Source organism: Ruditapes philippinarum, unplaced genomic scaffold (assembly GCF_026571515.1).
Source record: "Ruditapes philippinarum isolate M1 unplaced genomic scaffold, ASM2657151v2 ctg10833_1_1_1_1, whole genome shotgun sequence".
NCBI lineage: Eukaryota > Metazoa > Mollusca > Bivalvia > Venerida > Veneridae > Ruditapes > Ruditapes philippinarum.
The window spans coordinates 1-26451 of NW_026861896.1; the positions used below are offsets into that span (position 1 = coordinate 1).

Here is a 26451-nt window from a genome sequence, read left to right on the forward strand (position 1 = left end):
GTTTTGGGCCCCACTTTAGTTTGTAATAGATTTCCCAGTGCTTAACTGACCTTTGATTAAAAAGAGTTTGTCAGTGGACAGCAACGCTCGACTTTCTTAGTCTTGATAGTAAAAAAAAGCCTTGAAAATGTAAAAATTCAAAGTTAAAAAAAAGGGCAAATTTTCTTTAAATCCATGTTACGTTATGGGCCTTGAAGAGAGTTATTTGCCTTCAAAGAAACTAAAAATTTTAATTTTTTCAAAGCCAGATGTCAATAGAATAAAAAATATCTGAGGGGGTATGCAAACTTAAATGTAAATTCAAAGTAAAAAGGGGCAAATTCGTCCAAAGTTTGATACTTCCCTCCCCTGTCTACGATTGGGGTTTTTTGGGGTGAAAAATTTCAAAGTTCAAAGCATATGTAAAGGATTTTGAAAATATTTGAGCTATTAAAAAAAATTTTACAAAAATTTTTTAAAGTCAAAAAAAGGGGCAAATTCTGTCAAAAGCTTGATACATTATCTCCCCCGTCTACAGGTTGACTACAATAGCTTATTTATTTTATCGAAAGTCGAGCAAAAATTTTTGTGGCAGGTAGAGATCTCTATACAAAAAAGGGGAGCAAAAATAAAGAACAAATTAGAAAAATTTGTATAAATGCTGGTAACGCATGACTAATTCACTGAAAAAGGAGAAAAAACATATACAATTCAGAAAAAGGAATTTTAAATTTTACTCTGTTTTTCAGATTATTTTTCAAAAAATTTTAATAGTTATCATACCTTTTCTAGCAAGATATTTCAGTATAAGGGCCCAAAGATGTTTAGATAAGAAGTCTCGTATTTTGGAAATATAGAACCCAAAAAATTTCCCCATAATGCAGAAGTCACTGACAGAGGGCCGATCCAACATCACTGTAAAATTTGATTTTTATAAATTTAGTCAAAATCACATGTTTATTTAAAGTTGCTAATGCATAGAAAAATTTTTAATTTTCTCTCAATCACCATCATTATTGTAATGTTAACCTATAGCTCTTCAGCGCTTCTTATGTAAAATTCTTCTAAATATAATTTCCAATTACCGTAAATTATACCATACCCAGATAGGGTTTTAAATTTTCAGTAAGGAGTAAGTGTTTCTGGGCGGATATAGGTTAAAACAGATCACATTGGTGCTTTGACGATTTCTGGGTTTGCGTAAATTATACCATAATCACGTGACCTTTCTTATAAACCTCACTCACTTCGTCTCGTGAGGTTAAGGCATAAAAAAGGTCACGTGTTTAGGGAAAATTTTACGCAAACCCAGAAATCCAAGCAGCAATGGTTTCATTACATACATATTATTTAAAAAAAAATCATGTTTTTTAATACTTTTTAAATTTGACTTATCAGAAGTATTAAAAATGAGCTATTATTTCTGCTTCCTCAGCCAAGATAGTTTGTTAGAATCATATTTTGTATGTAGTTTTATGCTAATGAATATGGGTCCGCTGTAACCTCTCTCTCATTGGGTTGATTATCAATTGGGGCTTTCCCAAACATCATCAACATATTGGAGCCCTCACAACCCAACAATACTATCCCTGAAGTTTGGAATAAAACTAGATATTATCAAAAGAAATCTTTTCAAGTTTTAAACATGTTAAGATGACATTTAAAACACTATAGCTTTACAAAAAAAGATTGCATAATATTCTAACATTTTTTTAGTTGTGCTTGCCCAAAATTTAAGAAAGATTCCATACAATGTCACATACTTTTTGTATGAAAAAATTTTCATTTTCTAATGGAAATTATTTTTTAATTTTTCTATTTTTAATCTTGTTTTTACCCCCCAGAAAACATCCTCTGGTAAAATCCGCCCTAGTGAAAGGGCCTCATCATACCCAGCTACGAAAATTCCCTGTATAAAATTTTTGTCTCTTCTCTTTTCAGTCATCAGTGGCATTTCATCTCCCTCATCGTCATAATTTTCACCTACAGTTTCCATATCTACATCACCATCTATCTCTTTTTTACGCAGCAGCCATTGCCTCTATAAGGGTCATTGAAATAGTAAAAAGTTGATCTACATAAATTTTTAACATACCCTGTGCCCTTTTAAGATTGCCGTAAAAATGGTATTGCATGGCCGTGGCATATATTCTGAAGCACCTCATTGGGTTATAACAACATGTAAAGACGGCTTAAAGTTAGCATTACATAAGCCACTTCAACGAAAATTGATTTTTTTTCTTTTAAACAGCTTTTTTATTTTGGGTATGTGAATCAAATATAATTTTTATTTTTGTGTAGGTTCAATACTAAATTTATTGAACTCTAATCAAATAATATCATGTTCGCCAGGGGCTGTAGCATAATTTATTTTATTCAAATTGTTCAGTATTGAACTTACACTCATTCAAATTTTCTATGACATTTACATTTTTCTCTAAGCTGGGGATGATGATTTGGAAACAATGTCAGAATTTCACACGTAAACCTATTCATATCAACTATAATAAAGGGAAAGTTGCAGTAACAAACCAAAGGGAAACACACGCCTAATTGAATGATAATAATAATAGATGGATAGTGACTGAGATTTTTTGATAACTTTTGATTAGTAAAGATTTTAGTTATAGACAATACCTGGTGTACAACTTTTCTTTGACAGCAGCAATAAAGGGTAAACCAGATGTGACGGCTCTGATTCTATTCCCCATTTTAAACCAGTTCTCTCTGGCAGGATAACAAGTTGGTCTACAGTGTAGTAGTTCAAGTGAAGATCGTTCTTATCGTTTCTCCTTAAGATCCAGCCCATTCATTCAAACAACATTCCATAAAACTTTGCTAGTTCAGAATTATATCCTTCAAGTCCTCCCTCTCAGACGTCTTTCCCTAAAGTAAAAAAATATATTAGTTACCTCAACAAACTTAAAAAACAATTGTAATGGGGGTCAAGGTTGCTACGGAAGTCAAATGGTTGCTAAAGAGGTTACTGGTTGCTATGGAAAGTCAATGGTTGCTATAGTCCTTTGAGGTCACTGGTGGCTATGGAAAAGTCAATGGTTGCTATGGGGAAGTCAATTGATAGCTTGGAAAGCCACTGCTTGCTATGGTAGCAAATCAATGGTGAACAATTTTGCGAATATAATGAATACAGCTGTGAAAAGAAGCCTGCAAGCCTCAAGCTTCAGATCACTTTTTAACAACATTTGTTATGGTTTGATTTCTCAACATACTTTGAAATATTTTATACAAAGAAACTCACCAGCTAAGTTTCTGAAGATATGTTGCACTTATTCAAGTGCCAACTTGTGCCTTAGATAATTTCCAAAGGGAAGCACTAGTAATCTGTTTTCCGCGTAGTAAGCTCTAAAGCCATCATTTGACCTTTGCAATGCAAGGTTAATTTAGATTCAATTAGCAAGTGCAAAATAAAATGTTTTTGACTGGATTTTCAGCAGCTGTTAAAAGATAAGCACTAGACAGTGCACTAAAAATATTTAGTTTATAAAGGTTTATTCGATAAGAATTAAACAGGCCTCATATTAAAATAATTCAGTAATTATAGTTTAGACTTACCTTCTAGCTGAGGTACACTATCACCTTTGGCCCAAACTTAGTAATGGCACAAACTGGACGATCATGTTTAAGGATAACACAGGAATCTAGCTGTCCATTCTTTAAACAGCAAGCACAATCCAGATGAACAAGTTTCATTACACATTGCAAGGTCTGGTTATAACTGTCAAATATCTGTGAAAATGATACAAATTGTTATGTGCAATGTTTTAAATTTACAAAAGGAAATGGACACGGGCTATCTGTTACATATAGATTTGAAGTTTCACTATATTAAATAGTAAGGATCTATTTATATTTCTTGTTTACACAAATAGGTAAAACATGGCTATACATTGTACAAATTTGCCAAAAAACTCTGAGTATTTTTCCGCTTTTAAAATTTTTTTACTTTTGAAAGTAAAATTCAAAAAAAAAGAATTTTGCAAATTTTCCTTTTTCGGGAAATATATTTTTAATTTTAGCCCCCGTACATTTCTGGGGGACTTAATCAATTTACCAGTACAGTTGTTTCACTTTCCCGGGAACGATTATTTTTTCAAGACAGAGGTCAGTGTAATGATCCCCTACAACCAAAATTACCATTTCCAACCCGGGCCCGGGTTGAAACAGAAAAAACATTCATCTGTACTTATAAAACGGGGGGCCCCTGAATGGAGTATCTTAAAATCTATTCAAAAGTGAAAAAAGTTATTCTCAAATATGCAAAAATCCAAAGCTTTCATATATCAAAACCCAAATTAAAAAAATTTTTCTATTGTTTCTGTATTGTTCCATGGGAAATCTGTCCACACTATTTACCCCCCTGCCTTCCCGCCACCCAAAAAGGGGTTTTCTCTGTAGATCCTGACATTGGGAGAACGTAAGTTCCTTTAACTGACTCTTCCTTCTTTCTCCGGAACTTTAGCTTTTTAATGTCCATCACAGCCTATGCAATAAAAGCATTTTCCAATAAAAAATTAAAATAATCATCAAGAACATATAATGGAAAGTAAAGAACAATTTAAAAAAAGGCCCCCAATGCGCTCACCTGAGTTGAATGCAATTTTATATACAAAAGTTTAAGTTACCTGTCTTAAATTCAATTTGACCCAGGGCTTAAATTTGAACAATCTTTTTAGTAGCCCATAGATATTTATACCCAAATTATCTAACTCTAAGCCTTGTACCAAAAACAAAAAGAATTTTTTAATTTTTTTAAAAAAACAAAAGGAAAATCTTTACCCTGGGGCAGGGCCAATTTTGACCCCAAAGGCCTAATTTTAACAACTTTGGGAGAGAAACCTATAGTTTATATAAAAGTACCAAAAATTAAGCTCTAGCCCTTTTATCTTTTAAACAAAAAGATTATAGTTTTTTTTTATACATTAGGAACCTATGACCCCCGGGGCTGGGCCAAATTTTTACCCCCAGGGCTATAATTTTTAAAAAACTTTTTGGAAAGGACCTAAGATAATATTAATACCAATTATCTAAGCTCTAAGCCTTAACCAAACAAAAAGAATTTTGAATTTTTTTAAAAAAATTTCTATAAGAAAAACTTTAACCCTGGGGCGGGGCCCAAATTTTTACCCCCCGGGGTATAATTTTAAAACTTTGGGAGAGGACCTAAAAATAAATTTTATACCTAAAATCAAAGCTCTAACCTTGTACCTTCAAACAAAAGAATTTTTATGTTTTTTGTATTACATGTAAGGAAAAAACCCATGACCCCCTGGGGGGAGCAATATTGACCCCCTGGATTTTTTTTGAACAAATTTGGAGAGGACCATAGGTGATTTACATACCAAATATTTAGCTCTAAGCATTGTACCTTCAGCAATAAGTTTTTAAGTTTTATTATATACATATGAGGAAAACCTATGACCCCCGGGGCGGGGCCAATTTTGACCCCTGGGCTTTAATTTAAACAGCTTTGGTAAACGACCTAAAGATAATACAAGATATGTTTGTAAAACATGTATGCCCCCTATCAGCAGCCAATTAGTCATGTGATAAGGTTATTATGCATGACTTCTGACCCAGTGATCAAACAATTAATAAGGGTTATCTAAGTATCTACTGGTCATAGACCTAACCTTTGACCCCTTGACCAAAACTCAATAGGGGTCATCTTATGGTCACGACCAATCCATCATACAAAGTTCCCTAGGCCTAAGCGTTTTTAGGTTAATTGATCAGAACCGTTTTTACCATCAGGCCAATGTGACTTGACCTTGACCCTTTGACCCCAAAAATCAAATTAGGTAATCTGCCTGGTCATGGACCATCAGCATAACCAAGTTTGAAGTTCCTAGGCCTAAGGGTTCTTTAGTTATTGATCGGAACGCGTTTAAAACATACAAGGTCAATATGTGACCTTGACCCAAAATCAAAATAGGGGTAAATCTGGCTGGTTATGACAAATCACCATACAAAGTTGAAGTTCCTTAGGCCTAGAGCGTTCTTAAGTTATTGATCAGAAAACCGTTTTAACTTACAAAGGTCAATGTGACCCTTGACCTTTTTGGGGAACCGGCCTTGACGCCAAAACTCATTAGGGGTCCAATCTGCTGTCAACGACCAATCATTATAAAAAGTTTGAAAGTTCTAGGCTAAGCGTTTTTAAGTTTAATTGATCGAAACCGTTTTTACCTACAAGGTCAATGTGACCTTGACCTTTGACCCCTTGACGCCCAAAATCAATAGGTCAATCTGCTGGTCATGACCAATCACCATACCAAAGGTTTGAAGTTCCTAGGCTAAAGGGTTCTTAAGTATTGATTGGAAAGCATTTTTACCTACAAAGTCAATGTGGACCTTGCCTTTGACCGCCTTAACCCCAATAATCAACTAGGGGTGCATCTGCTGGTCATGGAGCCATCACCATATCAAGTTTGAGTTCCTAGGCCTAAGGGTTCTTTTAGCTTATTGATCGGAAACCCGTTTTTACTAAGAGGTCAATGTGACCTTCGACCTTTGACACCCTTGACCCCAAAATCATAGGTCATCTACTGATCATGACAAATCACACATATAAGTTTGAAGTCCCTAGTGCCCTAAAGGGTTCTTTCGTTATGATCGGACATCGTTTTTACCTACAAGGTCATTGTGACGCTTGACCTTTGACCCCTTAACGGCCCAAATCAATAGGGGTCATCTGCTGGTCATAACCAATCACATAACCAAGTTTGAAGTCCTAGGCTAAGGGTTCTTTTCTATTGATCAGAAACGTTTTTACCAAGAGGTCAATGTGACCGTTGACATTTGACTCCCTTGACACCCAAAATCAAATAGGGTTCATCTACTGATAATGACCAATCACCATATTCCAAGTTTAAAGTTCCTAGGCTTAAAGTTTTTAGTTATTGATCGGAAACACGTTTTGCTGTTACAAGGTTCAATGTGACCTTGACCTTTGACGCCTTGACCCAAAATCAATAGGGTCATCTACTGATCATGACCAATCACCATACCAAGTTTGAAGTTCCTAGGCCTTAATGTTCTTTAGTTTATTGATCGGAAACCGTTTTTTGCCTTACAAAGGTCCAATGTGACATTTGACCTTTGACCCCTTGACCCCAAAATCAATAGGGGTCCATCTACTGGTCATGACCAATGCAACCATACCAGTTTGAGGTTCCTAGGGCCTAAGGGTTTTCTTTAGTTATCACTCGGAAACCATTTGGTCTACGGACCGACGGAACGACGGACCGACAAGTGCAAAAGCAATATACCCCATTTTTCTTCGAAATGGGGGGCATTAATAATATACCAAATATCTTAAGCTTAAGCTTGTACTATTATTATACATATAAGGAAAACCTATGACCCCCTGGGGCTGGGCCAATTTTGACCCCAGGGCTACAATTTGAACAACTTTGGTAGAGAACCTATAGATAATATTTATATACAAATTATCTAAGCTCTAAGCATTGTAACCTTCAAAAAACGAAGAATTTTTAAGTTTTTAATATATACATATAAGGAAAACCTACGACCCCTGAGGCGGGGCCAATTTTGACCCCAGGGCTTAATTTGAACAACTTTGGTAAGAGGACCTAAAGAAAATATTATTTACCAAATATCTAAGCTCTAAGCCTTGTATCCTTCAAAAACAAGAAGAAGATTTTTTAAGTTTTTACTATAAACAGAAAAGGAAAACCCTATGACCCCCTGGGGCAAGGGCCAATTTTTGACCCCAGGCTATAATTTGAACAACTTTGGTAGAGGACCTATAGATAATATTATACAATTATCTAAGCTCTAAGCCTTATACCTTAAAAAAAAAGAATTTTTTAGTTTTTACTATATACATATTAGGAAAAAACTCAAGACCCCTCGGGTGGGGCAAATATTGACCCAAGGGCTATTATTTGAACAACTTTGGTAGAGGACCTATAGCTGATATTACATACCAAATATCTAAGCTCTAAGCCTTGTACCTTCAGACAAGAAATTTTTTTAAGTTTTTATTACATACATATATGGAAAACCTATGACCCCCGGGGCGGGGCCAATTTTAAAACCTATGACCCCCGGGGCGGGGCCAATTTTGACCCCAGCACTATCATTTGAACAACTTTGGTAGAGGACCTATAGATAATAATATATACCAAATATCTAAGCTCTAAGACTTGTACCTTCAAACAAGAAGAAATTTTTAAGTTTTTTAAATATATACATATAAGGAAAAAACCTATGACCCATGGGGCGGTCAGAATGAGGCTAAAAAGTTTTGGTACACAGTTTACAACAGAAAATGTAGGTACAAGTGTATATATCCTCTATATATATATGCAATAAAAATATTTTTCATTCTGATCTCCTTAAGAGGTGAAATGCTAGGTATGCTTTAGGATTTGATATCTATTACAGAATTTGAAGTATAAATCTCTGTGTACTTCAATAAGGATATACACATTTTTATGCATGAATATAATAACAAGAGGGCCATGATGGCCCTGAGGTCGCTCACCTGTATATAGGCCCCCAAACCCCCCAACGTTGCAGGGCCAATTTAACCCAAGGACTTTTATTTGCACAAACTTGGTAGACACCCATATGAAGATGTTTCATGCTAAACATCTAAGCTCTTGCTCATTGGGCTTTTTAAAAGAAGATTTTTTTTAAAGTTTTTACTATACACATATAGTTAAAAACAATGACACCCCTGGGGCCGGGCCAGTTTTTGACCCCAGGGCTTCTTATTTTAAAAAAAACTTTGTAGCCACTTTACTAGAAGATGTTTCATGCTTAATATCTAAACTCTAAGCTATTTGTTTTTTTTTTTCAAAGAAGCTTTTTTTAAGTTTTGCTATACACATATAAAGGAAAATCAATATCCCCGGGGCAGGGCCAATTTTGACCCAGGCTTTTAATTTGAACAAATTTTGGTAGACACCTATTAGAAACATGTTTGATGCTAAATATCTTTAGCCATAGCTCTTTAGTTCTTTAAAAAAGAAGATTTTTTAAGTTTTTACTATATGCATATAGGGAAAATCAATGACCCCCCGGGGGGGGGCCAATTTTGACCCCAGGGCTTTTATTTGAACAAACTTGGTAGACACTTATTAGAACATGTTTCATGCTAAATATCTTAGCTCTAACTCTTTTGGTTCTTTAAAAGAAGCTTTTTTTAGTTTTTACTATATGCATATAGGGAAAATCAATGAACCCCCGGGGCCGGGCCAATTTTGACCCCAGGGCTTTTATTTGAACAAACTTGGTAGACACCTATTAGAACATGTTTCATGCTCAATATCTTAGCCATAGCTCTTTGAGTTCTTTAAAAGAAAATTTTTTAAGTTTTTACTATATGCATATAGGGAAAATCAATGACCCCCCGGGGCGGGGCCAATTTTGACCCCAGGGCTTTTATTTGAACAAACTTGGTAGACACTCACTAGAAGATGTTTCATGCGCAAATATCTAAGCTGTAGCTCTTATGGTTTTTTTAAAGAAGATATTTTAAAGTTTTTTCTTTCGGTTGCTATGGCAACCAAGAGTTCTGCAATGGAATTAAATTCTTTGAACAAATTTTTTTTTTTTAAAGGTGACCACCAAAGGAACATTCCTGTGAAGTTTGGATGAAATTGGCTTAGTGGTTTATGAGAGATGTCATTTGAAGTAAAAGTTAACGGACGGACCGACGCCGGACGGACGCCGGACGAAAAGCGATCACAAAAGCTCACCGTGTCACTTTGTGACAGGTGAGAAGCTCACCGTGTCACTTTGTGACAGGTGAGCTAACAAGAGCTGTCCGTAAGACAGCGCGCTCGACTTTTTTATTGCTTGCCAATAAAAAAAGTTTTTTTTGCAGTAAAAGGCAATACAAGATCTCTGTATTTTTAAAGTGAACTAGTTGTTTGATACCCTTGAAAATTACAGCAATGTTTATATGACATAATTTATGGTAAAGTGAACAAGTGGATAGGAATGAATTTTTTTTAGATTTTTTTAAGTTTTTTTAGTGCTTGCCTATAATACAAAACATTGACAGTTAAGGGCCATAATTCAAATAAAATCTTTGACAGAATTACCTTCTCCTGGACATGTTTGGAATCATGATTGTAAACAAGTATTCCAACTTTCAAATTAATATCTCAAACAGTTCAGTCAAAAAGTGGACTGGTACTAAAAACTTAACCAAGATTCTAAGTCGATAAAAGGCCTTAATTTTTAAAACAAATCCTTGACAGAGTTACCTTCTCTTGCGTACAGATGGGGGTAATGATGTGAAAATAGCATTAAAAGTTTCAAAGCAATATCTCAAAGGGTTAAGGCAATAAGTGGATTTTACCCATATTCAATGTATTTTCTAAGTCAAAAAGGGGCATAATTCTGTCAAAAACCTTGACAGAGTTATGTCCTCTTGTCTGTTGATGAAGGTCGTGATGGTAAACAAGTATGGTCAGTTTCAAAGCAATACCTCCAATGGTTTTGAAATAAAGTGAGGTGGTACAAAAAACTTAACCAAGCTCAATACACTTTCTAAGTAAAAAAAGGGCCATAATTCTGTCAAAAACCTTGACAGAGTTATGTACTCTTGTCTGTAGATGGAGGTTATGATGGTGAACAAGTATGGTAAGTTTCAAAGCCATACTTGTAATACTTCTGAAATAAAGTGGGGTGGTACGAAAAACTTAACCAAGGTGTGACCCCAACGCCGACGCCGACGCCGGGGCGAGTAGGATAGCTCCCCTTTTCATAGAAAAGTCGAGCTAAAAATGTAACCATACCAGTAAAGTTTCATCCATCTTATGAGCATCAGCATCTTTCTTCCAAGCATTTTTACCCACTGTAAATATTCCATTAGCATTAATAGCTTCAGCCTGCATGAGGGAGGTAACCTCCACTGAACCGTGAGCTTTCTTGATTTCTTTAAGCCATTGTATCTGTCTATTTGTGTCTCTCTGTATAATTAAGACAAGTAATTTACATTTTATTCAACTTATATATAAAATGATACACTATACTCAACATCACTAATTCCGTGTCATCACTTATTTCACGGCAATGGCATATTTTCATGTGACCAGTGTTAAAAAATTGGTCAGAATTGACATATTTTATTCATACCCCTATGCAACACAAAGTTTTGTGCAAAATATTTTAAATCTCTAGATTTTTTTACTTAAAACAAAACAACATTTTTCAAATTTCTACAAAAAGCAATAATAGTCCATTAAATTTGTGCATATGTCTGAAACAATCATCAATGTTCTTGATTGTTGAAGAAATAAATTTTGAGTTACAAAGTAAGGATAATTTTAATATTTAAAATCAAGCAAAATAACATGTAAAAATTTTAAAGGAAACTTGAAGAACTGAAATGTAACACCATTACCGCGATTTAAATGACATACTGTTTTCAAAATGGCTGACATATGGTCTAAGTTTGGTCCATTAAAATTGACTGACTGAATATATTGTTTGTTTCCTTGTGCCATACAGCAGAAAATACCTATATGTTAAAGCTTATGACAATTTTTGTACCACAAGTTTCATTTTTTTTTTTTTTTAATGGTTTCAAAGCGCTAAGTACCGTGAATTTAAAGGAGAACAGTATATATGTATATGCAAATGAAATATTCGAAAGCAAATCTCAAATACCACGATCAAGGGGATTGGTGTGGCCTAGTGGTTAATGGATTTGCATCTAAACCCTAGGTCTTTGGGTTTTAGGCATAGAAGGATTCATAACCATGTTTCTCTATTTGACACAAGTACTGGATAATTCCAACTCTCAACATTCTGAATTTCTTAAATTAACTTATCCAGTTTCCATTTTTCGAACTGTTCATTACAAAATTTAGAGAAAAAAATCAACAAATTATGACATACTAGTTTATCTGGAAGCTTAGGATTTGCCTCAAGTTCTTTCCAAACAACAGCACAAAGATTCAAGAGTTCCTTGTATCCAGAACTCTCATCCAGATCAAATATAAGCGGGGCATATCCTGTCACAGCTGAGTGGAGACACTGAACACGAGCAATGTTGATTGGTTCATCACCAGCTGACATAAATGCCAGGTCAACAAATACCTTCAGCTCTTTTAATCCAGCTATAATTATGAAAAAAAATAATTAAATCACAGAATGTCATAGATACAAAAATCATTATGTGCAAATTTTTAAACACATATACATATATACGAGGGTTGTCATAAAAGTCCCTGACCAATCTTATAGACGGTTGGTTTTTACCGCCAATATATAATAATTCACACATTTAACCCATAAATTTATTATTTTACATTACATTCACTCATTTACAAATATGTACTCAAGTTACTTGAAAATTCTAAATATTAATGACATAGGCCTGAGTTCCCGGCGCACATCAAACAATCTGCGTTTTGTTATAAATAGGTTTTTAATAAATAACGTGTATTCCAAATATCTGATTGTGTTTGCGCTATAATGTAAACTTCCTCTGCTAATATGATAACGTCATCCCAGGAAATTCAGTTTAATAACTTAAGAAACAAATGAGAAAAAGACAAATGAAAACATCAAAGTTAAAATGATGTGGTCCAAAGAACATGCCGCGCTGCGAACAGTTATCCGATTCTATGAGTACTATAAGTATGACAATTATTAAGACTTTAAAATTAATACACTAAATAGAACAGTTTAGCAACATACTCCGACATGACAAATGACATGAATGATAGCAGAATTCTGCATTACAAAATGTAAAAATATGAAAACAACAAACAGGAAGACCAATCTCCATCGCCTATTTCCAACAGCTAGAGCAGGTTTAACAAGATCGGAAGTACGATACTAGAGAGAAATTAATGTTCAGTCACCCAAACATTCAACAAAGACTAACAAGCACATGGATTAAGTTTGTTATTGACAATTAACGATAAACCAACAGTTTATCTGTTGAACGCCACAGAGAGTACTTTTTAAAAGGCCCAAAATGCAGGTTTAACATGGTCTTTGACGTTGGACGTACACCACGATTTCACACAGTTGCCATGGTATTTATGTCATCATTTTGATGTTTGTTGATATTTTTCTGTCTTAATTTGTGAAAATGTTTCAATTGTATGAGTTTATAACATATTAAAATATCTTATTCATATCTCTTCTGTTAAACTTTTAAACACTCTTGTCACTGGGTATTGGGACAACCCACATGAAACATATACATTGTAGTCAAAACATATCTGAAATTTACTTCCTTTGTTCATTTGACAATTTTAACTGTTTTTGTTGACTAAATAAATTGCAATATAAACAATCTTACCTTTCTTCATTGATTCTTTCAACCACTGAACTAAAGGTCTGCATTGAACAAACATGTTCAGGCATTTCTCCCTCTGTGGTGTAAGGTCCTTGAGGAAATCACAGGCATTCATCACACTCTCATCAAATGATCTCATCTCCAGATCATTTTCACCATGCTGTGTATTACAAAGTTTTTTTTTGTTAGTACACAATAAACCCTACATTGGTAGTATTGGGAGAGAAGCATGAGACATATGTTACTAGTATGTAGTGTATCTGATCTAGCTCTGTACTGTTGCCTGCACAATTCTATAGGGTTAACGCACGTTTTTCCGTGTTATAACGTCTGCAGAGTCCCGAGGAACAGTTGGTGCCCGAGCCCGGTAGGGCGAGGGCTCCAACAGTTCCGAGGGACTCTGCAGACTTTATAACACGAAATAAACGTGCGTTGACGCTATTATAGCATAAAATTTTCAAACAGATTCGTGATGTATAGTTTATACAAAACACAATTACATTAAATTCTTGTGCTTGGACGGTATTTATCCAATTCTATGTTTTACGTATGCGTTTCATTTTTCCGGGGCCAACAACTTGGAAAATTCTCGGAACCGAACGAAATTTTGAATTTTAATTGATTTAACAAAGCTTGGCCTTTGGAGAATTATTATCTCAAGAAAAAAAATGTTACATTACTCTACCCTCTACCCAAGACAAAACATGACCCTCAGATATTCTTAGAATGATTTCAGATTGACGGTAGAAAAAAGGTCAGTGACATCAGAATCGGTTTTTTTTTCAAGCAACAAGTTTATAAAAAAATCAGGCACTAAGCATTATTCTCTCAAAGAAATATAAAGAGCATTTATCAACACTAACATAAATAAAAAACATTTTCTCATATTAAGTTTGTGTTATCTAGTTTTGTAAGTTAATCGGAGTGTTAAACTGAATGATAGTTAGATTCTACTGTATTTGTTTACATTGACAACCGTCCGTTTCTTAGAAAGGGCGACAACCAAGATTAGCACCGATGTCTATACGCCGTTTTTCAGGCATAGTTACTGGAATATGCAACTGAGGCCCTCGAATCAATAAATTTCAATTTAACAAGAGCGCATGGCTCTTCGGCAAACAGGCCAAATCGTCATTTTTTGTTTGTTTGTTTACTGGGCCCTGTATGTATTGCGCATAGGTGAAACCAGGCTATAACAAGAGCGCGTGACTATGTTAACACATGGTTTTGGTCCCGTTATAACATGGGCAAAAGAGGGAAAAATAGCCGATTTTATGCTACATGTATAATATTATTAAAGTACCGGTTCTAAGTAAATAATAGAATTTACCTACTGTTTACTAGGGGTTTTGTCACAAAAACATGTCTCTCCTGTGTGTACAAAGAGGCATATATTCTCGCCAGCAGTTTGACCTGTGAAAGCCAGACAAGATTTTTCCATTTTTACCTCTGCAGCAAAGCCTTGTGCATCGAAGCAGAATGTTCCTGGGATATTAACCTTGGTACTGATCACATCTGTATATGTTTTGTCAAAATACCCCCTGTGAAAGCCATACCAGAATTTTCTATTTTTTGCTCTGGTGACCATTTACTGCAGGAAAGCCTTATGCAAATGATATGCACAACTTGGGTTGGTAGTGATCACTCCTGTGAAGTTCAGTCAAAATCTTGTGAACTGTTTGACTTGTGAAAGCCTGACAAACTTAATGTGAACACACAAATGGATAGATGGGGAAGGCAAAACAATATGTCTTTCAAACATTTTGGGTGGCATATTAAATCATGTAATAAGCACAATTACAACAGTCGGTATTACCTGCAATGTACAATAAGAATAGGAACTGAAGTTGTACAAAAAAAACCCAAATACTCACATTTGCAATAATTCTAATTTCTTTAAAATCTCCCTTTAGGTTGTAGTCATTAGCAAATTTCAGAATGGTTTTTGCTCCTTTCACACAATCTCCTAGATGTCGGTACTTCTTTAACTGGTCAACCCGCTTATGTATACATTTGACACTTAGTCCAAATGTTTTCAATTCAACTATCATATTGTCATAATCCTTTTGGTATCTGTTGCCAAGAATTTTCTCTATATCTCTGAACTTTATTTCACCACTCTGTAGCTTGTTAGAAACTGTATCCCACCTATCAAAATAATAGCAGTTATTTTCAATAATATGACAAACATAGTTTTCTAAAACCACTTTATGTTTATTTATTTTTCAAATTAAGACTGGGGAGAGGGGGAGGCCTTGATCCTGGTGACCTTTATCTTTGACCTCTATAATGCTCTGGCTGCAAGAATTTATTCCATGTTCAGGTTCAAGTTTTTTTACTAACAGACACAAAACAAGAGGGCCATGTTGGCCCTGAAATTGCTCACCTGTATATAGGCCCTTGGGGCTAATTTAAACCCAGGGGCTTTTTTTAACCAACTTGGTAGACACCCATTAGAAGATGTTTCATGATAAACATCTAAGTTATAGCTCTTTGGGGTGTTTTAATGAAGACTTTTAAAGTTTTTAGTATAGACATATATAAGGAGAATCAGTACCCCGGGGCGGGGCCAATTTAAACCTGGGGCTTTAATTTGAACAAATTTGGTAGAAACTCACTAGAAGATGTTTCATGCTTAATATCTAAGCTCTAACTCTGGGTTTTTTTAAAAGAATTTTTTTTTAAGTTTTTACTTTATACATAGAAGGAAAATCAATGACCCCCTGGGTGGGGCTAATTTTGACCCCAGGGCTTTTATTTGAACAAACATGATAGACACTCACTAGAAGATGTTTCATGCCAAATATTTAAGCTCTAGCTCTTTCGGTTTTTTATAAGAAGTTTTTTAAAGTTTTTACTATATACATATAAGGAAAATCAATGACCCCCGGGAGGGGCCAATTTTGGTCCCAGGCCTTTTTTTGAACAAACTTGGTAGACACTCATCAGACAATGTTTAATGCCAAAAATTTAAGCCTTAGCTCTTTCGGTTTTTTTAAAAGAAGATGTTTTAAGTTTTTAATATATATAAGGAAAAGCAATGGGGCTGGGCCAATTTTGACCCCAGGGCTTTTGTTTGAACAAACCTGACAGACACACATTAGAAGATGTTTCATGCCAAATATCTAAGCTCTACCACCTCGGGTTTTTTAAAAGAAGATATTTTAAGTTTTTTCTTTCGGTTACCATGGCAACCAGAGTTCTGCATGGAATTAAATTCTTTAAAAAAATTTTAAAGGTGACCACCAAAGGACCATTCCTGTGAAGTTTGGATGAAATTGGCTTAGCGGTTTATGAGGAGATGTCATTTAAAGTAAAAAATTACGGACGGCGGACATACGATGGATGGACGCCGGACGAAAAGTGATGACAAAGCTCACCATGTCACTTTGTGACAGGTGGGCTAAAAAAAAATGTGGCAATCTTTAAATTCTGCTGCAGAGGCCTAAATACATGGTATGAAGCACATCCATAAAAACATTGCAAAGAGCACAATTTATTATTTTTTATGATATACTCTGCACGTCTAAATAAAGTCCCTATATTTTTTAAAGGTGGTCTAATGGACGGCTGCACTCATCTTAATCTGAACTTGGCACACTTTGACTGTTTATGTGACTATTTAGAATACATACCTATTTTTGACAGTTGTCCAAACACAAGGCACTATTTCATTTAACTCTGGTGAGTTGTCGTCCATACTCTGACATTCATCAATCCAAAACCTCATAAAAGTGCTGCTTTCACTGCATGCCTGTAGTTGTGGCAGTATGTCAATCACAGTCTGAGAAACTTTAAATGCACAGAGAGCAGGCTGAAATGTTTCCAAATCTTCAACTTTACTCACATCTGCTGCTATACAAAACTCATTCACTTTGTGAACTTTCAGGTTTTCCTGCTTTTTCAGCGTGGCATCGACTGAACTCCTATCCACTATAAATACAATGCAACAGTACAGTTTAACAACAAAAGATATTAAAGTTGTAATATGCAGTTATCATTGTAGTGATTAAAGGAAATAGATCCATCAGTTTTGACCTTTATTGGTGATTGGATATTTTAGACTATATTTTAGAAAGGATAAACCATAAACCTGATTTATGTGATATTTTCTTTTTTATTATTTTGAAACAATTATGCTCAGAACATACGAAAATAGCTTTAACACAAGTCAAAAGTAATCAATGAAAATAAAATTAAATTTAAGACAAGCTCAATATAACCAAGACAGCTATTCAGAATTTTAATCTAATCAACTTCACAAAAGGGTGGAGAATATATTTTTACCATTTCTGATATACTGACAAAGTGAAGTCAGAGATGTCATCAGCCCAGACTGTCTACTAAATGCCTCCATTTCCATTTTCCTGACCTCTATTGCCTTCTTTATAAAGTCTTTTGTATGTTGTTCATTGAGCTTTACCAAGTCTGAGATCTCAGGAAAATTCAGGTCTTTTGTTTGTATATCTTCAAGGTTACCAACGGTAATATCTCCCTGTAGAAGGGATGCCACACAGCTCTGTATTACAGACACAGCTTGCACAAGTCTCTCAGCACAATCACAAGATAAAAGTTTCATCTTTTCTTGATCTCGAGCTAAGATATAGACAAAAGAAATACATGTAGGCAAAAATGATACATTTATCTACCTTTAAAAGAAATAAAATTACATTTTCTTCAATACAGCTCTGATGACAAAGGTAACAAAGACACAAAACTAACAATAAACATCAAAAGCTATGAAGTGTTTTACAAGCCGCGATATTACAAAGAGATATCTTCCCTAGAAATCTAACATATCTACTACCACATTTTAAAGCTAATACTGACTTTAGTATAATTAAAATATAAGTTGCTCACAATATATTTTCACAAACTGTGTGAATGGTGGCCATTTCAGAAAATGTTGAAGTATCTCTTGCTGAGTATCCCTACTATTATCCTTGACACTCTTATTCCATTCTTTCAGGAAGAGATCAGATATAAGATCTCCAAATCGGCGAATTTCTGCATCATTGAATCTACCATAATCTACTGCATAACCTTTTTCAATTGCCTAAAATTGAAATGTAAACAAACACGTATTATAAGCTAAAGATAAAGCATTGATACATGCGAGCACTACTTCAAATATCTGATAAATCAAACAAAAGCACCACATGCAGTTTAAATGGCAATGACCATCAATAACCAATTTTTATAAATATCTTAAGTTAAAAAGGGTCATTATTCCAACAATTTAGCTTCCAGAAAAGTTCCCTTTGTCTTACAACTGCTTCAAATCATGATAAGCAAGCATACTTAAATGTTGCTCAACCAGAGGTCCATTTAACATTTTCTAAAGACTTGTTATATGACTTTTATCTGACATATCAGATTTTACACTGGTTTATCACATGCCCGTGCTTTTGCGACTCCGTAAAAATGGTATTGCACAGCTGTGCATATATTATTTGTGTTATATAAAAATAGCGTCACAATGCGCTTAATGTGTTATATACTATAGATGCATCAATGGAATATGGTTCTCTTCACTTCAAACGTTCTTTATTTTAAGTATATGATAAATAGAATATTAAATTCATGTAAGTTCATTACTGAATTTATTGAACTCTTTGAATAAAATTATATTATGCTCGCCAGGGACTCGCATAAAATAATTTTATTCGACTTGTTCAATAAATTCAGTATTTAACTAACACGCATTAAATATCCTCTATATCTTGAACATTTTTTAAAATATTATAAGGAACATGATTTTAAGAAAAGAAATTTATATAAGGCAAGATGAGACTAATTGTTCACTAACCTTGAAAGCAGCTTTAGTCAAACAGTCTTGCATTGCAGGGTTGAATGTGTCAATTTTCTGACAATACAACTGGATAAAATTGGTCATACTATAACTTTCATGACACACCTGTAAATATATAAAATTCATCCAGGAATTACATAACATGTAATATAAAAGTTTGTGCTGATTTTTAATTTGTTGTTAAATATTAAGACTCATCCATACTAACAAGTCATACTGAATGGGCAAGGACACCAGAAGACATTTTTGTATACCGTATAGGTGTTTTTTTCTGCCGGCTCCAAATTTTCTAAATTTTGGCATATTTTTATTTCTGCTGACTTTATTTCTGCGGCACATCCTTTGGACAAAAACGTGCTTTAAATTCTGCAACTCGTCTTATCAAAGTCTTGGTCACTTTACCTATTTTATTTGCATGTACACATTCGCATTTGTTTATGGCAGTCACCGCAAAACTGTATTGTAATTACAAATAATTATACTTTTTGCATGCAAACAAATATAATGCGCAACAATAGAAAGGTATGCATTTTTTTATCAGCGTGAAATGACGTGTGAAAAATATACCCCGGTGGTATCTTAACTTTAATGAGATTGATAGAAGTTCACCGTAAATCAGATTACAGTTAAAGTATACGACGATTATTTAACAGTATAATGGTTTGAGTATCTTTTTTCTTAAATTAGCATAATTAATAGTAAGTACATCCTTACAAACACATTGTACATCTTTTAAACTTCAAATGACTAACAAAAGTAAGAATGATAAAATATGACATAGAGAATAAAAAAAAGGCTTTCCATTTAACATAAAAGTTTGCAAAGAAAAAATGTCATTATTTTAATTGACCTATGAATTTTGCTAAGAAAATAGCTGGACTTTTCAAGCAATTAGATTCAAAACACATCCCTAATATTGTCAATGGCAAACAAAGTTCTTCAAATTTCTAACCTATAATTTGTTTGGAAAACTTTTTTTTTCATAGTGAAAGTTGAACCATGTTGAACTCTTACCTTTGTTTGTAGTTTATCCCAAAGGGCTTTGGTAATTTGTTTGTTCCATTCCTCACATAATGATTGAGATTTGATGCTGTCTGGTGCATATGCCATACTCCAATACTGAATTTAAGATATGAATGGTTTAAATTTTATTTGACGAAAATTTACAGACTTTCATACAATACTTCAGAAGGTTCAGCATCCTACATGCTTGTATTCAAACCTTATTAACATGCAAAGTGTAATTCATGATGAAATTATTTGACGGTTTACTTCCGGCTTGATCTTACTATTTAAATGTCAATAAATTTAACTACTTTATTTGAAGTTGTTCAGTTTTAGCTACAAATCTATCAAAGAAAGTATAATCAGATTTAAATGTAAGGATTTGATCTATATAATCTAAATAGTTTACTTATCCATTGACCTTGAGAATGTCTTCCATGTATTGCATCCAGTTCCAATTCCAGTTTTCCATCCATTTAAAGACTTCAGGGACACATGGTTGCATTATCCCTAAAGCATATTTTTTCTGGCTTATTGTTTTCTTATCTTCTCTTTCTTCATAGGATGACAAACAGTGCAACATAATCCCAATAGAACTTGAAAATGGATTAACACGATTTGTTTTTGTGCACTCCAGGAAAACTTGTGATGAAAAGAATGTCTGCATCTTCTCTTGATGAATATTTAATTTGTCACTGAAAAACAGCAAAACAGAACTGGGGGCATATTTCTGCCAAAGTGTTTGGCAGGACTTACCTGCCGGTATAAGTGAATAAAAATTTTAAGACCATGTTAAATAAGAAACCCTCAGGTTGGGGCTAATTTGAACTCAGAGGCATGACTTAATTTGGTACAGGACTACCAAAATAATTCATTCCTGTGAAATTTGATTAAATAATTCACTTTTTGGGCCAGATGTTGTTTAAAGAAAATGTGGAAAATGATGAACAATATCATATAAGCTAATTTCTTTGCACTTTACTATATCATAAAGAAAAGGAAGTAAACAAACTTTATACCTTTGCTTTGGTGACTTTTCAAGGTGCTCTAAAAGAGTCTTCATACTTTTCTCTACAAGCTGAAATATGAAAAAAAAATCTTTTATCAATCTTGTCTCCTGATCCCCCTTATGGATTATTGATTTTTGAAAAATCAAATCAACAAAGTCTAAATTCATCAATGTTAACAATAACAAGCAAATTTGTTTATATCCCCTGGTGATTACTGGTAATTACTTACACAACAACTGGAGACAAAATACTTTATATATATATATTTATCATGGCATAAACAGTAATATTCTTTAGTCATAATAAAAAATTAAGGCAAAAACAAAGGCCATAACTCTGTGTTAAATAGTATTATCTGGACATGCCAATGAGATGCAAATTGCCTTTCCCATAAAGTTTTGTTGAAATAAATCCAGCAGTTGCAAAGAAATAGCAATATTGCTCTATATACTACATAACTAATCAAGGGCCATAAGTCTGTGTTAAAGGGTCTGATTGGAACAAGGTGATGATATGTGCACCTCGTCTTGTATTGATAGTTCCCATAAAGTTTTGTTGAATTCCTGCAGAGAAATAGCACAAAAACTATTATTGCTCTAAATGCATACTGCATAACTAATCAAGGGCAATAACTCTGTGATTAAGGGTCTTACAGGACCAAGGCAACAATATGCGCATCTCCTATTGGTAATTATGGTTCCCATAAAGTTATTGAATAGTTCAAAAGTACTTATTCTAAACTAGTTCTTCTACACATGCAAAAAAAAAGCAGCTTACTCTTTCATCAGAAGTGATGTCTCCAAAGCTGTATGTTCTGTAGATGTAATCATGTATTTTCCAACTTGGCCTTGTGTCTTTTATGTGAAAGAACAAGTTTGCTAGGATAATTTCTGTCGGTATTTTGCCTAAAGCTATTACTGAATCAAGTTCTCTCAGTCTAACTGCAGTGACAAATGATCGTGGTAACAAATAGTCCATTTCAAACATTGGTTCCAAGACATCCAGGGTCTTTTCTATTGGTCTGAAATGATACATAACAAGAGCTGTTAGTAGGTTAGTATGCTCTACTATTATTGGTGTTTGTTAGTAAAACATGGGCCCGGATAATTAGAATTTTCTATGATCAAAGGTCATAATTATGTCAAATTCTATATAATAGTTATATTTGCCTTAAAAAGTGAAATCCTATTATCCTCTCTAGTGAGAGTATAAACATTCAACTCATTCCCTCAGACTTTTTGGAGATACCAACTTGCAAAAACTTTAAGTGTGATGCTGACACCAATCCCAACTGACTGGGTGAGCATAGTTGCTCTCTATTGAATAGTCAAGCTAAAAATAGAGGTAAAGATTATACTGATTGTATTGCATTTCTGCAAGTTGATTAGACATGTAAAATGAAATCTAGATTTAAGGACACTTGCCCCTTTGGATTCATAAAATTCAATAATCAGCAACCTACATGTAAATCATGATCAGTACTTCCATGATTTTTATTTGTTTGTGTTGTCAGACCAAACAAATAATGGTAGTGAAATTTCAGATCCTGATATGCTTATTTGTAAAATCCGAAAGTAGTCCATCACAAATTCCTCAAAGAGGTTACTTCCCTTTATAAGTATACTAACGACGAAAAATTAAGGGGAGATCACTGCGTAGATTGTCAAATGAAAGGTGCATTAATATTTAAACCCCAGAGGGTAGAAAAAAAAGTTTCTGATTGATCGAAGATTTCTAATATTGTGTAATTCTTTAACATTTCCGCAAATTACCGGTAATATGTTCAAATAATTTTGTTATGCGGATGAATATAATTTTAATCAATGAAAATTGCTTGGCTATTTCTGTAAAGCTTCAGATTATTGTGATCGCCTAAATGAACATTTGTTATTTAGATTTTCTGAAAAATAAAGAAAGGATGTTGACTCTAGGACAGGGACATGATTATTTACATCAGTGTCAAACAACAGGTTTACTGTGAACAAAATATCTCAAAATTAATAATGATTTCAAACCTTAATTTAGAATAATATAGTTTGCTTCAGACTGCCCTTACCAAAATGACTTTAAGTGACTTATATGTTTCTTATATGCAACTTATACTTGACCTATAAGAGAACTATAAGTTACATATAAGTCACTTATAAATCACCTAAAAACCTGTCTAAGTCAGTTATAGGTATATGCTACATATAAGTCACTTTTGGCCATTTTTCTCCAACATGTAAGTCACATATATGTCTTATACTGGTGAAGTTTGAAGTAACCAGTTTCTATGTTAGATATAAGTGAAAACTTAGAACTTTTGCAAGACCTTTCATTACTGAGCAAAGCTGAAAAAATTACTAAGTACAAAAACATGAGAAAAATTGATAAAATTTATTGAAGTTGATTTGTAAGTCTTTGCTTTAACACAATGGGTATCAAAATACTCAGAATTTAAAATACTAAAATCTTAGACCTTAATCACAAACAATTAAGATTTTTTTTTAAATGTTGCTTATTAATTTTTGAACACAGATGGGTTTTTTTAAATAAGATACAGGAAAAATGATTATCAATTAAGTATATTACCTGTAAAAAATTTTGGCACAGATTCTGTGCGGAATTGGGACAGAAATGGCATTCAATCAGTGATTTCTAGGCTACCATGGACAGAAATGAAATTCCATGTCATTTCTTCTCACAAGGAAAAAATATTTCACATAAAAGTCACCCAAGGCATAATTCTACTCTTGTTTTTTTTTCTAACTTGAAACAGACATTGAAATCTATATGTTTTTACCTACTGTACTTCTTACAGACCTAATATTGCTGAAGTAAGATATTCTAACAAGAAAAAGAGGTGTATTTTTTTAATATACAAGTGTTATTTTTAAGACATTTAGGCCTAGTGTATTTTAGATATTTAAACAATAAAAAAAACAGTGCTTGAAATAAACTCATTTATATTGCCCTTTTAATCTATATAAAATCAAGGAACCAATATGCCTGATGATTGCATATATTTTCTACATCCACTGATTTTTTACACCACATAGATCAGAGGTATGATAAAACTGGCCACCTGCCTTTGCCACCATCTGTGCTTGACTAATTTTCTGACAACTCAGACTGTTCCATGTGATTATTTTGGGGAAAGATAACATTTCCTATCCTGAATTTGTAAAAAAGAGCATTGCATTTTCTTTTTCAAAAATGTATAATGATTTTTAAAATTTACATATCTATTAGTTATTTGATTTTTTTCACATTCAATGATTGTAAGATAGAAATGATGAGTGCTTTGATTTTTGGATTTACCCTGTTTTACATAATATTGGACCTGCCCAGGTACACAGTTGTAAGTCTAAAACATTTAGGTTAGCAAGCTGGTGGAAATCACAGAGAATCTACTTGATGTTTTAGGAATTTTAGAGATATTGTTTTGTTTAAGATGTTTAAGTATAGTAATGGTAAATAAGAATGACAAGAAGAATCACCTTGGACAAGAAGATTATGCAGATACAGGTTTAATAATATATTAAACAATCAAAGTAAGATGGCAGCAAACTAAAATTTGTAACTTGAGAGATGAAGGCTGTTTTTATTTCTAAGCTTCATACATTAGATTTACTAATACTCGTAATTGAGTTAAATCTAGATATAATAGTCAAATTATTTGAATTATTAGGACTAAATAGTACAATCAAAAGTTTTATGAGCTGAATAAGAAGAGGTCATCATAATCATTTATCATTTTATTGTTGTTTTCAATGGAGAAATCTGATATTACATTTTACATACATTGCAGGCTAGACACTGGGACCAGTTCTTACTTTGAGATGCCAGGTGAATAATGATATGCAGTATGGAGCCTGAAAAGGTATATTTTTTAATCTCTATACTTACTGCTCTAAATATTTCCCAGAAAAAAGCATAATAAATTTTGTTTCAAATAGTGCAGTTAATCAATTCTTATAAGAGACTTTTAGCAATTCTTAAACAACACTGGTGACTTGTGAACTGAAATGAGATACTGTGTAACTTAGTATATTTGTATATGCATAAGCATAAATAGCTAATATAGTTTGATGATATAAAAAATATGAAATATAACTGCATATACAATAGTACACAATTTATTCCACATCTTTTTTAATTAATTATGAATTTTATCTTTAAAGGTGAACACAGCCACATGAAGTTCTCCGAGGAAACAGAATCAGAGGACTGAAACAGACATCAATAAAAGAAATAGTAGTTTAAATAATCAGAAACATTTGAACAAATTTTTGAGTTCCTCACCGACAGACTTCCAGCAAAATAATTGTATAAATAAAGTGTTTGATTCCAAGAAAACCAGTACCTACAAAAACTTGCTGCTAGAAATAAATATTGTTTTTGTTATAGTGAATGTAAGATGATTGAACTGAAGGATATGTATGCTGAATTTTGTATTTTGCTCATTTATATGACTAAAAATATAAATTAATAAACATTTTTGAAATTAAATTACTAAACTTTTATTTTCATTCTAGCTTTTTTGACATCAAGCAACATATATGTGACTTACATGTGACTTATATGTTACTTATAAGTGACTTATATTAAGTCACTTATATGTAACATATAAGTCACTTATAAGTAACATATAAGTCACTTATATGTTACTTATAAGTTGAGCAAATCTTTGACTTACATGTCACATATTTGTGACTTATATATAACTTATACTTCACTTATATGTCAAAATGCCAGACATATACTGCACTTACATCTAATTTGCATTTAAAATACATATACTTGACTTATAGGTAAATTGACTAAGTGAAGTATAATCTACATATAAAATAGCCTATAAGTGACTTATAAGTGAATTCCGTAAGGGTGATTTCTTATAACTTCCCCGTTGTCCATGGTTACACGCTTGCTTCAGAAGTGAGAGATCTGGGGTTTCAATCCCAGATAAGGCAACCTTAGACAAAATTATCATTGAATTGAATATCACTGTTGCAATTAGCCTTATAACTCTAGAAAAAGCATTGCAGACACTATACAAAAACAAATTGGTTCATAATCTCACAAACTTCACCTTTCTGACATTCTGAAGCCCAAACAAATTCAGCGCCTTCTGTGCTTTGATTTCAAAAGTTAGAGGTCATGTTATCATCTAAACATGAATTAATTGAATCATCGTAAACCAATAGTATGACAATTATTTCCTATTGCACAATTAATGGTAAGGAAAAATCATGTGATTCACACATTCCTTGTTAAATTAAATAAATACAAGAATCTCTCCATACTCATCTTACCTTACAGACTGCAATTCCTTGAAGAAAGTGCAA

The 26451-nt window shown here is 33.4% G+C and overlaps 1 protein-coding gene across 1 annotated transcript in view; it reads right to left on the reverse strand.

Annotated features, from left to right (window-relative positions):
• Positions 1 to 1816: 1816 nt before the first annotated feature.
• Positions 1817 to 26451, reverse strand: part of LOC132717293 (E3 ubiquitin-protein ligase rnf213-alpha-like) — a gene marked incomplete at both ends in the record, with an annotated part of 29467 nt that continues 4832 nt past the window's right edge. The window contains 13 exons of the mRNA XM_060700725.1: positions 1817 to 2020; positions 10776 to 10949; positions 11881 to 12101; positions 13298 to 13454; positions 15169 to 15442; positions 16930 to 17227; positions 17582 to 17890; positions 18155 to 18350; positions 19104 to 19211; positions 20121 to 20225; positions 20533 to 20806; positions 21131 to 21189; positions 21899 to 22142. Coding sequence (XP_060556708.1) covers positions 1817 to 2020; positions 10776 to 10949; positions 11881 to 12101; positions 13298 to 13454; positions 15169 to 15442; positions 16930 to 17227; positions 17582 to 17890; positions 18155 to 18350; positions 19104 to 19211; positions 20121 to 20225; positions 20533 to 20806; positions 21131 to 21189; positions 21899 to 22142 — 2623 coding nt within the window. The remainder of the gene's footprint in view (positions 2021 to 10775; positions 10950 to 11880; positions 12102 to 13297; positions 13455 to 15168; positions 15443 to 16929; positions 17228 to 17581; positions 17891 to 18154; positions 18351 to 19103; positions 19212 to 20120; positions 20226 to 20532; positions 20807 to 21130; positions 21190 to 21898; positions 22143 to 26451) is intronic.